Source organism: Scatophagus argus, chromosome 5 (assembly GCF_020382885.2).
Source record: "Scatophagus argus isolate fScaArg1 chromosome 5, fScaArg1.pri, whole genome shotgun sequence".
NCBI lineage: Eukaryota > Metazoa > Chordata > Actinopteri > Scatophagidae > Scatophagus > Scatophagus argus.
In genome coordinates, this window is record NC_058497.1 from 19,662,661 (window position 1) to 19,675,732 (window position 13,072).

General features: G+C 42.7%; 1 protein-coding gene across 1 annotated transcript in view; it reads left to right on the plus strand.

The window, feature by feature from the left end:
• The window catches only part of nxn (nucleoredoxin), a 53,057-nt gene that overhangs the window by 34,600 nt on the left and 5,385 nt on the right, over positions 1 to 13,072 (plus strand). The window contains exons 2-7 of the mRNA XM_046389482.1: positions 5,027 to 5,144; positions 8,073 to 8,206; positions 10,419 to 10,519; positions 10,640 to 10,746; positions 11,535 to 11,714; positions 12,186 to 12,310. Coding sequence (XP_046245438.1) covers positions 5,027 to 5,144; positions 8,073 to 8,206; positions 10,419 to 10,519; positions 10,640 to 10,746; positions 11,535 to 11,714; positions 12,186 to 12,310 — 765 coding nt within the window. The remainder of the gene's footprint in view (positions 1 to 5,026; positions 5,145 to 8,072; positions 8,207 to 10,418; positions 10,520 to 10,639; positions 10,747 to 11,534; positions 11,715 to 12,185; positions 12,311 to 13,072) is intronic.

The window sequence follows — 13,072 nt, forward strand, 5'->3', positions numbered from 1 at the left end:
TTCTTTGTAGTGGCACTGTTGCAATGAAGCAGTGATGGGAGCGTCTGGCAGATGCCTCAGGCCTGACCGGTTCAGTGAAAGCAGATCTGTGAGGAGACAGAGCTTGAACAATCACAGGCGAATTGAGCACGTTGAGTGATAAAATTGCCTCCACTGTAGCTCTCTCAACACACAAGAGCCACTGCAGAGACCCACCAGTTAGCGACAGAGGCCGAATTTCACTGCAGGACCCAGCTGCATCATGTTTGAAGACAGACTGGGTCAAAACTGAAGCAGATGTGTGCAGATGTAAAACTTTTACCCCTCAAATCCGTAGGGGGTTCTCCGCGTAAGTGAACCTCCTCTTAAAGACCAAAATGTTGCCATAAAGTGCAGCAGTGCAAAGAGGCATGAAAGTGATCACCACGCATGACATTTAACATGGAACTGCGGATATCTTGGGACAGGGTTTGCTTCCCTCGTTTTCGTTTCTTGCTCAATTGCAGTTTCAAATGTGTACATGTAAGAAATTAATTCAGGCACTGATTCCATCAAACAAATTTAGCGAGATCTAAAAAGAATCAGCATTTTCTTTGATCAGTGAGGTGATAAGATTTTCAACCCCTGTATGTCTATGCACACCACTGGCCCCACAGTGGACTGATTTGCTCCTCTTCTGGAAATGGATCTGCAGCCATGCATGATCCAATTAGCATGATGAGCACCGGGCGTAGTGTGAGGCTAATGTCTGCATGTTCAGGACAGTAAATGGATTGTTAGTATGGATTTCCAGCTCTTCCTTGAGCCTTAACTGTTGGTGGGCTCTCTATTGGGATTATTGGCCTCCTTAAACCACTGTGTAACTATATAGCCAAGCCTACTGCTCCGCCATATAGTTACACACTGTTGATATTGATAATGAATACAGGCGCCCTGAGAGAAAGCCAGAAGAAGAAACATGCGATCTAGATGCCGTGAATACAGTTTGTATGCTAATAAACTAATGACTGTTCTGCTGCACAGAAGTTTTTGTTTTTACTCAACAGATAGCTCCCGGAATCATGTTTTGTTTTGTTTTGTCCAACCAACAGTCCAAAACCCAAATATATTTGTCACTCAGTTTTAATTATCAGTAGTGTGACAAATAGTTTGATAAACACATCTCTATGAAAGTTGCAGCCAGAAGCCTGTTAGCTTAGCTTAGCATATAGAAGAGAACACGGAAAATAAAACCTGGCTCTGTCTAAAGGTACTAAATCTTTCTACCAGCAACTCTAAACCTCACTAATTAATGAATAAATTATTTAAGTCAAAATGTAATAATGTTGCATTTTACAGGGAACATGTGCCAACATTTTCATGAGTTATCTTTGTATAGAGCCAGGCTTGCTATAAGCTAAGCTAATCAGTTGTTAACTTTATAGCTTTAGGCTATCAGACTGATTTGGGAGTGGTTTCAATCCTTCTCATCTAACTTTTGGCATGAAAATTAATATTTATCCAAACTATTCTTTAATATTCTCAGCTTTAAAGACAAAAACAATTAAATTAAACACAAGTATCTTGAACATCACCCCTCAGTTTTAAGTTTTATAAATAATTTGTGGTGCATTTTATTGTGACACCTGATTGTGTTGTAAATGGTTGTAAATAGCTGTACATAAAAAGCCCGAGGCATTTACTACATTTTAAGGTAAATAGTTGTAAATAGCTTGTTGTTTGCTAAATTTGTACATAATTTTTTGATTGATTGACAATTTATAGGCAAGGCAAGGTAAACCATTTTTAAGCTGAAATTTAAAGGTGAAATCAAAAGTAGTCAGAAACGGACAGTGACTCCAGATGGTTAAAGGTGGAGGCTGTTCCTTAAGCCAAGGAATCAGGGCGGATTTCACAGTAGCATGATTTGTGTTTTACTACAACATACAACATGTCAAATTCTGTCTTTGTTGTCTTAGTTATAATTGAGAGCCTGCAGCTCTTGACAGTGACACTGTTTTGGGGAAATAGATTGCTGTGGAATGTGATCCTCATGTTTTCTATTCGCAAGGAGGACGGGCAGAAGAGGTTATGGTTATGGTGGAAGCTGTTGTCTTCAGTGTTTTGCAGCAAAATTTTGGATTTACAAGTAGATGACAATGAAACTCAGCTGTGACAAAGATGAGATTTCCCCCCCCAGGCATGATGAATTCCTGCCGTTCAAGGTGCTAAAATCCTTTTGTTTGCGACAGACTCCAGGACACGTTGCTTTTATAGGTACAAGATCCTTCATCTCCTCCTTAAAACATAACAATCCTTTCATTCTAAAGGCAGATCTAAACCCTCAAAGGATTTAACATATGGGGCTACTCTGATCTGCAGCCAGATTACTGGGCAGAGATAATTCAAGGATGTAGTAAATTAGTGGCAAGACAAAGGAGAAGAATTGACTCTGCCTCTGAGGTTGCTTTATGAATCTCTCAGCTGCTCTCTTGATGGGAGCACCAAAACGACTGATTTGGTACGCAGCTACCTTCCTCTGCTGTTAAAATAACTATAACCCTGTGCTCGTTATCTGAGTATGATTTTAGAGGATGTTCATTAATGTGTAGCATGGTAACAGATTTGGTGACTTCTGTTTTCAGCCATGCAAGGAGTAGGCCTGGTAACCTCAGTCAGTTGGTCGGTGAGTTATTATATTTGCTAAAAAAGGACCAAAAACTTAACGTATTTCAGTGACAATAAGCTGGCTCAATAATTGTTATTTTTGTTCGGTCTGTCAGTCCATCACTTGGGTCCAAACTGAAATGTTTCAGATTTAATGGGTTAACATTAAAATTTGTGCAGACATTCATGGTCTGCGTGAATGTCGATACTGCAGGTATTTTTGTCCAAATACCACAATGAGTTCACATCAGCCTAAGCTGTACTTTGTGTGCCAATTAGCATGCAAACATGCTAAACAAGGATCATGAACCTGAGGCTTGTTAAACCTGTCAAACATCACCATGTTAGCATTGTGAGCTTGTTAGCATTTAGCTCCAAGCACTCACACAGCTCAACTAGCTTTGCTTTAGATTCCCAAATACCCAAACAAAGTTAATGAAAACCTGTGGGAGGGTGGAAGATAGAAGAATTATATTTGAACAGTGATGTGGTGGAAAAGCAGATGTTTTAAGTTGAGTTTCAATCTCTGAGCATGTGACTATTTTCAGGATCACATTACCCTGTCACATATCTCAGTGCGGACTCCTCTGGGCCTTGACGTGCAATACATTTGTTGGCATTTTAGTCCTAGTACAGAACCAATCACTCTGCTTTCTTTCTTTCTTTCTTTCTTCTCTCCTGTCCCATTCGCACACACTCTTTCGGCTAAATCCGGCTCTAAATCTCACATCATCAGCCTGGATGACAGCAGGCAGCTGAGTGAAATGGTGTCAGGCATGTTAGCTTTCGGAGACAGTCACAGTTAATGCCCCTAACCCCATCAATTTGTGAGCTGAGATTGAGTTTCCAGAGCAGCACAGAGCGTGTGGTAAAGCTGTTGACTGTGGCAGACGATGAAGTTTGCCTTTGACGGACTTCCAGACCAACATTGTCGGGAGGCTCCGGGTCGTCTTGTCCCTGGGACAGACCGTTTGACCTCTGCTGTCAGAGAGGGCCTGTGGTCGACCTTTGGCGAGTGTATGAGTAACTTGTGCAAAGAGGAGACACACACATTATGAGTAAAACATACACCATGCAAGCTTTCCTCTCTCTTATCCAGAGACTCTTTGTGCTCGACTGCTGCAGTGAAGTCACTGCAAAACACAGTCATTGTTTTCACAAAAAGAGCACAGAAAGGTTTTCATCAACCTGGAGCTCAATGGTAACCCAACTCCAAGCTTCCATCACCAAGCCTCAAGAAGAGCAGCACTCACTTCATCTGGCACACAACCTATTAGAACAACTACTGCAGCATCCAGACAGCACAAATCATTATATTATATGGATGCTTAAGCGTTTGGCTGGGTACAGCAGGTAATAAATTTGGCTAGTACAGTAAATGTGTTCATTTTGACCTTTTTTCTTCTTTCGACTCTTTTGTAATCCATCTCTTTTTTAAATATCTTTCCCTGCAAAGCCGCTTAAGGCATTGTGATTCAATAAACAGGTCAGAACCTGAAGAATATCGTTTAAATAAAAGAGGGTGAAACACCCACTGACACTGTGGCTTTCTGGAGACAGTGTCTCTCGTTTTCTCCTGTCTGAATTTTCTGAGCTCATGTGGGATTTCACGCGAGGGATCCCCTTTCTCTTCTTCTTCTCTTGTACTTGCTGAAGCAGCAGCTTTTCACAGTGCCGATTGGCGCTCTTTACAAGACGCGGCTATTTTCTATTCACAGCGTACGACTCTGCCCTCTGATATGGAAAGTGAGTCTCAGATATGTGAAATGCTTGATCTCCTCTTTGATGTTAAGGACTTTACTCATCGCTGAACTCTATAAATAGCATTGGTTCATGCACAAATCTCAACCTATAAAGCTTCTTCTCTGACTTCATGAGCTCGTATTCATATCAACAACTTATCAACATAGTGTTTGAGGTATTATGATTATCGTACGCTCGAGTCCAAAGGTCGCTCATAAACGCCTAAGAATGTATGAATCTTCTGTCCAAGAAGCACCAATAATTCACAGGGCTCAAATTTCTTCTTTACTGCGAAGCAAAAGAAGTTATTTCGCAGCTGCACAGCCTCTTTTGCTCTTATTCATGACACGGCAGGGACAGCATGAGTTTTCTCCGGTTCAGCCTCTTTAAAGTGCTGCAGTGTGCATCTCACCCTCTGCTAATTCACCTCAGGGCTCACTGCTTTCCTGTATTTTGTTTATTCTATCTTCTAGTCTCCCGAGGCTGTTTGTCCTATAAAATATATATCAGTTGACATTTGTTTCATTTTTACTGTCGTATTTCAGGAGAACAAAGTGTAGCTGCACTGAAAACATAATTTTCGCCCTTTTTAAGTAAGTTTTCCAACTCTTTCCATCCAGTATTTTTCCAACCTCTCCTCTCGTTTTGCTGTCTACAGATGAAGCTGTGGAACAAGTATAAGGTAACCAGTATCCCGTCTCTGGTGTTTGTGGACGCAGCTACGGGGAAGGTGGTGTGTCGAAATGGTCTGCTGGTGGTCAGAGATGACCCTAAAGGTGAGATTGGCAGCCACACGCAAACATACACTTGTGATGCATTATTACTGACGACATCGTGCTGATTTATTTTCATTCCCTGACCTCAAGCTCTGACCTTAATCCTCCTTACTGAATGGTTAACCTCAAACCCAACCTCCGACCATTCAACCCTAAAAATACCACTGTTTAATGAGATAATTTGAGGGTGAAACACAGATGAATTTTTCACACACTTTGTCCGTCATACCTGTGGAACCCTGAATTCTTTGTGAGCTGCTTTCTTCAGCCTCTGTGGGCTACGAGTAATAGATGGGATACCGCTTCTCCTCCTTTTTTAACCAAGGGTATCAAGACTAGCACATCCAAACTCACTCACTCTAGACTCCCATCAGCCTGTCTCCTCCACTTGACCCCCATACAGCAGCAGCAGGTAGGAACTCAAATTCTCCTGAGGCATGAATGGAGCAACTTAAATCTAACGGAGAATGTGCATTAATTTTGCCATGTGAGTATTAGGAGTTGGTCACATCGAGATTAACAGCTGGTGGTGTTGATTAAGTCAGCTGCCGTTAAAGCAGTGCAGAAGAAGAAGACTCGAGAATATGATGTAATTACAGTAAAGTCAGTCAAGCTTCAAATGATGTAAAACCATGCGGGGAATGTCATGAAAATATGACAGTGAGTCTGGATACCTCAAAGATGGCGTTCACTCGCTTGAGTGCAAATCGCTCACACAAGCACATAAGCCAAAAATACGTCCTAGTTTGCTTCTGTGTTACGTGTCCTTCTACACATGCAGAGTAGTGAAATACACACAAACATACACTGAATTTTTATTGCGGTACTACAAGTAGCCAATAGCACTATTTAGCTGCTTTTTTTTTATTACTGGCATTTCCACTCTGTTTGTTTTTTCTATCTAAGTGGAAGGAAAGACACTTAAGTAGAATAAAATAAAACAACTGAAGTAATAAAAGTCAACAGTACAAAGTAATATTGTGGAATTGTTCCAAATGAAAATACCTTGCTTTCCGTAGTCCATAGTATACTGTGTAGCTTGGTTATGAAACTTAAATGAATAAGATAACAAAAATTTAAACCAAAATGTAATGAGTATAGCCACACCTGAATACACACAGACACAACACTCTGTAATGATGATTGCCAAACACCCAAGTCAGGGTTCCCTGTGGAGATACTGCAGTGCCACATCATTTAACATTTGGATAAAACATTTTGCAATAACTTTTCCCCTCCTCGTTTGTGTTGATGCTGCCGTAATTATGGTGCTGCATGAATATTACAGCGTGTCCATGTCTCACTCCATCATCTGCAAACCCTGCAATTTCTGCACTTTGAAGTGGAGGCAGAGAATTAACAAGAGTGGCCTTGCATTCCTTTCCTGTACAGAGGACGTCCTCTGTGGCTGCAGGGATCTCAGTCTGCCTGTTAGGCCAACCTTTAAAAAAAGTGCCATTAGTCATGTGAAAGGGGGAATATAGTGACACTTTGGCAGCGTGGCAGTGACGCAGAATGGATTTCACATGATTGGGACAGATTTTGCAGCCCGGTTAATGGAAGCCAGTCCAAGCCTGCAGTATTATCCACAATTCATGAACTGTTGTTCCAGATTAGATGAGGCTCAAGATTAAACACAGGCACAGCCACCCGATTAGGCCTCAAATATCTAACTATGCAGCGCCTATTTAACAGAAAAGCGGGTCTCCTTAATTAATTGTACATTTTGACATATTTTCTGCTTCGTGTTATTTGAGAGGCAGTCTGCAGTGATGAATCAATTTGGCTACAGGAGTCACAGTTAGAGGAAAAGGACACTAAAAGTTTGATGTGCATTGAAACTGGAAGGGGCGGATGAACGATTCAGGACCCCGCGCCTTTCACTCTCGATGAAAGGACTGACTTGAGTGGCGACAGTCTAGCCCGCAGCGCAAAGATGGAGTGCACTTTTACAATCAGGGCAACAATAAAAGGCTGTGGCAGTGCAGTGCAGACGTGTCATTCCTGCCTAATGAAGCCAGAGACAACCTCGCTTGCATAAAGAGGCCATTATGAACCTGCCATACAAGGTTTTATTTATGATTACCTCCTTTTTAATTCGGCTGCACCAAATGCATCTCCGGGGCTTGACGATAACAATGGAGAGAGCTTGAAAAGGAAATGAAAAGTGTGGAAGAGAACAGGAGGGAAGTGTTCCTGGCAACCTTCATTTACTTGAGAGGGAGCGCTTTCAGTCATCATTAAAACCATATTTTCAGTCTGGTGTCTATTTCCAATAGCACATGTCACAAAAAGGCCTGTAAGTAATGTGCATGGGAGTAAAGACACGTGACTCAGTGTAATTTAACAGCCATGACCATCTCTGGATTATGATGATTTGTTGATTTATTGAATTAGCAGACAATTCATCAGCAGTTATTTTAATAATCTGTTTTGTTAAATAGTTTTAGGTCCTTTTTAATAAAAAAGCCAAAACTCTTGGGTTTCTGCATCTCAAATGTGAACATTCCCTGGTTTAATTGACTGATCAATCGATCAATCGAGTAATTGGCAGATTAATCCATAATGAAAATAGTTAGCAGTTGCACCCCTTTCTTTTTCTTCAGCTTACCTGAAACATATTTTTAGAGACACTATTGCCGTGCTTTGTGTGTACTGCTAGATAACATCATCACATAAAACTAAGATGGTGAATGTGACAAGCATTTCACCTCCTAAACATCAGCATGTGAACATGGTCGTTGTGAGCATGTTAACATGCTGATGTTATCATTTAGCTTTAAGCAATTCTCTGCTCATACACAGCCTCACAGAACTGCTAAGATGATAGCAGACTCCCGCTCTCATTTTCTTATCTTTCTTTTTCTGCTATTTTCCCTCTGCATTTGTCCCTCCCTTGCCCGACTCCGCTTTGCTACCCTCTCCCAGGCCTGGAGTTCCCCTGGGGACCAAAGCCATTTGCTGAGGTGGTGGCAGGTCCTCTTCTCAGGAACAACAGGCAGACAGCAGACAGCAGCTCTCTGGAGGGACACTACGTGGGAGTGTACTTCTCAGCACACTGGGTGAGTACAAAAAGCACAGAAGAAGGGCAAAGTTTTGGTTTTTTTTTTTCTTCCCAACTCGGTTTCTCTGTGAGAAGAAAGGACATCGCCAGCAGAGCGAAGCAGGAAGAGACGGAGCAGTTAGTTGAAACAGATAAGGTAGAGGAGCAGGAGGGTGGAGGTGACTCCATTGTGTTGGCGTGTTTACATTAAGAGCGGTTAACTATCCCTGTCAGTCCTTTCACCGCCAATGTCAAAGTCAGCTTTGGTAACCACGCCCCACTGACATCATCAGTATTGTCTCTTCTCCGCTGGACCTGCTGATATCCAGTAAAGGTCATGACACGGTGATGCATGAAAGGTGTCGTATCGGACGGTTCCTGATGAGATGCAGTGCAGGCTCCACCGAGGCCTGTCAGCACAGCAGCTGCCAGATCCGCAGCCTGAGAGACCGGCTCTTCAGAACGGTGACGCCTGAAGGCTGGCTCACACCCCAGACCCATTCAAAATTGAAAAGGACAAGTCACAAAAGCCATTGCAGAAGTTTATTTGACGCATTTTTTTTTCTGCTCTGCATTCCCCCTGGTAACATGTGTAAATCTATCTGCTATTAAAGTAATTTTACAAACACCAAATGCCAGAACCTGGCTTTGACACATGTTTACACAGTAGTACAAGTTAAGTTCCCCCCCCCTTAGTGTTCTAGGGACCTGAAAAGGCCTGTGGCAGAGAAACATGACCTATATTTTACTGTGCGTTTGCTTTTTCGCCTGCAGTGTGAGGAAATTTTTCTTTTAACTCATTACAGTACAGCTTAAGCTGAAAATCTAGTTCAGTCAGATACATGAACAAACAAAAGCAAACATAAGTCAACTTTATAAAGCTTTATCATTGACACACCACATTCTGCAGTACAGTATGCAGTGTTTACTTCCATGAGCAGCTGAGGAACAATTTATTGAAATAGTAAGTTATGTAGATAGAATAGAATAGATAAGTAAGTTAGATGATATTCATAGGTTTGTTTTCACATTAAAATACAACTAAAATACACAATATGTGCACAAATAGAGACATTTCTAAGCAAATATACAGATGCACTTTTACTCACATGTACATGATTTCAAAATAAAAGCCTGTGCAGAAGAAGTGGAAAGAGGCAAGATAAAAAAGATAATATATAACATGTTAAGGTACAAATGCGATGCTTATCAATATTGCGAACCTTTATGATATTAATAAAATCAATATTTTTGACCAAATCATTATGTTGATCTGCCAGTACTTCATAGATGACTACTGGATATTTTGCACCAAAAACAATGTAGAAATAATGTATTGATTATGGCATCTGTTGTCCATTTCACTGTGTTTAGTAAATTGCATAGTCTCACTGTGATACAGCCTTCTATACCAGAAAATGCCAAATAATATTTAAGCTAATTTGTCTATACACTATATAGACAAAATTATTGGGACACACCTCCTTATTATTGAAATCAGGTGTGGTATGGGGCAGTTTTTCAAGGTTTGGGCTTGGCGCCAGTGAAGGGAAATCTTAACACTTAAGCATACCAAGACATTTTGAACAATGCTATGCTTCCAATTTTGTGGCAACACTTTGGGGAAGGCCCTTTTCTATTCCAGCATGACTGTGCCCCAGTGCACAAAGCAAAGCTTCATAAAGACATGGTTGGATGAGTTTGGTGTGGAAGAACTTGAACAGAGACCACGAGCCAGGCCTTTTCATCCAGCATCAGTGCCTGACCCAAGTTCTTTACTTTATATGATATAAATGTTCTGTGTTTGTATTTTACCAGTGGGAGAGCTAACAGAGAATAGGAAGAGCATGAGAGAGAAGGAGAAAAGCTGGAAGTTAAGACTGGTCTGTTTTCCTTCCCAGTGCTGTGGCATTCTGATGTCATCTCAGTGCCAGCCATATCACCACTCCCCCCTGCCTGGAGAGAGTGTGGGCTCCCCAAGCACACACACTCAAGCTCGAGTATTACAGCAGGATTAGTGTTTAAAGAGATCCGGGCTATATTTGAAAGACGCTGGATACAAAACAAGAGAGAATTACTAGTTTGTGGAAAGGTGTTTGGTGACTTACACCAGAGTTTGGAAATGCCCAAAGCAATGAAAGCTACTGCCGCCATCATATTTGTGTGTTCACTCATGTCATGTCATGTCCTTTTTCACTCACTCTCTCTCTCTCTCTCTCTCTCTCTCTTAGTGTCCGCCATGCCGCAGTTTGACCCGGGTCTTGGTGGAATCGTATCGAACCATCAAAGAGTCGGGTCAGAAGTTTGAGATCGTGTTTGTCAGCGCTGACAGGTAAGACTGACACAGACATCTGTCTCTCTCCGTCAAGGACATAAATAATCAAGCGTCTCTGCTCGACTGTTAATTGAGACCACCACATCACCATCTGCTGTGCCTTTGCATCGCCTCCAGGTCAGAGGAGTCCTTTAAGCAGTACTTCAGCGAGATGCCATGGTTGGCGGTGCCATATCCAGATGAAGCTCGGCGATCACGACTCAACAGGCTCTATGGAATACAAGGTATTTTGCAGCAACTTCCTCCTTCAGATCTTTAGAGTGCTTTTTTGCTGCCAAGCTTAGGAATGTCACTGGCACGATGGCTGACAGCTCTGTGTGCTGGGCAGGCAAACGGCATCACTGATTGCCCTCCAGCCTGAGGAATGTGGGCCGGTTATCAAGTTTACAATCTTGTTCGCCACGGAAGTGCTGCGCCTCGCTCTTTTCTCCTGACTCCCTCCAGTGTGTGTTTGTGTGTGTATGCAGAGGACTGTGGATGAAGTTAGCAAAAGCTGGCTTTCTCTTGAGCCTCTCCTGCAAAGAATGTGAGGAATGCACTGAGGAACGAGTCAACGCTGCTCCCCTCCCGCACGCAAATGCAGTTCACGATTGGCCCCCACCTCTGTTGATTATAGTCCACATGCGCAGGCAGGAACACACTCACCCATGCGTTGTTTGCTCCTGGATGGTGTCTGTTTCTGATAAGGCTGTTAATAAGGCAAGGAGATCATAATCAGAATCATGGTGAGAGCCTAGGACATGTAAATAAAAAGGAGAACATCAGGAGCGAAAGCATACAGATGTGGGAAGAGGTGAAAGTCACCAACAGAGGCAAAGCATGGTGGAAAAGGCCTGAAACATTCTCACAACAAAGGAAATGTCAGTGGGAGATGGAGTAGGCTGCGTCATGAGGCGATAATTAACGGAAATGACCCTAATTACCTCCAGCGCTGTTGCCCATTTCCTGCCCTCCTCTCTTTGTCTTCCTCTGACACCATCTTCACCTCATCTCTCTCTCTCTGCCTCTCCAGGTATTCCCACACTGATTCTGCTAGACACAGAAGGTCACATGATCACGCGACAGGGCCGCGTGGAGGTGCTGAACGACCCGGAGTGCCGGCTCTTTCCCTGGCACCCTCGGCCCGTGCTCGAGCTCAGCGAGTCCAATGCCGTGCAGCTCCATGAGGGGCCCTGCCTCGTCCTGTTTGTGGGTGAGTCAGCCTGCATGTATGGTGCAGCCTCTGCAGCTCCTCATGGGCCTCTGCCTGGCGCTCCATGTGTGCAAATGAAGTGGCATTTGTGTGGAGCATATTGAATGTCAGACTCTGTGGAAAATTCTTTCAGTGTTAAAGGTCCAAAGTTCTGGGGGACGTGTTCTAATATTTACTTATTTACATGTGAATGGCACAAAGGCGCAAAGAAGCAAAATGTTGGAAGTTTATGAAAAGCATGAAAAAATAACTGGAGAAGACTGAGTCTGTGAAAACGTAACAGGGCACCAGAAAGAGTGGTGACCCTAAAAAATTGAGACCTTTCTGGTGTTTCTCGAGGTCAAACTGGGTTATAACAACAAGCCAGAGACCATCTGTACAGCTCCTTTCATGTGCCCCCCCCCATTCACACTCACACACACACACATATGTCTTTTCTTCATAATTTTAACATCTTTCTGTGTCGTCCAGACGCTGAGGAGGAGGGTGAATTGGAGCCAGCCAAGGAGCTCATTCAGCCAATAGCTGAGAAGCTTATGGCCAAGTACAAAGCCAAGGAGGAGGAGACACCGCTGCTCTTCTTTGTGGCTGGAGAGGTGAGATAAGCCACTCGAGGCCACTTAAGATGAAATAAAACGCCATTTCACACAAACTTGGCGTAGCTGAAGTCCAACTTGTAGCTCAGTCTGGTCTTGTATGGCATCATCTGTGATTGATGGCTGTGCTTGAAGATGTGCCTTTCTTGCTGACTGACAGTGATATTTAAACAGTTTTTTAAAAAAATCTGCTGTCCTTTTTTACATAAAGATGTTACAAACAATAACTCTGATTAGGCTTGCTTAGTTTTGTTTTTTTTGGAGAATTCTGAATAAATGTTAACTCAATTGTTATCTTAAAAGCAAAACAATTAACATGTCAGAGCTGTCTGGAGGGCAATTAATTTGAGGTCGTAAATTGTGAATTTAAGTCCAGAATTCACTCTGTAATAAGCTGATTTTAGTCAGTATTTGGCCCAATCAAGCTCTAATCACAAATTATCAAATTATAAGCCCCTCGTTTGTATCTGTACCCAACACCTTGACCATTGTTGAAATGGCAGCTTTAGAGGCTCCTCTTTGAGCGTCTCGAGCCTCCTACAGTGACACTCCCATCGATGACCCAGAATTCAACTGGGTGCCCTTATCACAATGGGCAGACTCAGAGCATGCCAGCAGACTTTCTCTGTTGCCTCAGACAGCGTCCAAATAATCCCTTCATCTCCCTCTTGATCTCGTGCCTCGTTTTCCCTGTGTGGGATGGACCCTGGAGTTTTCATAACTCTTGTTATCTCTTGTTGTTCTGTCTCGACCTTTCCAGAG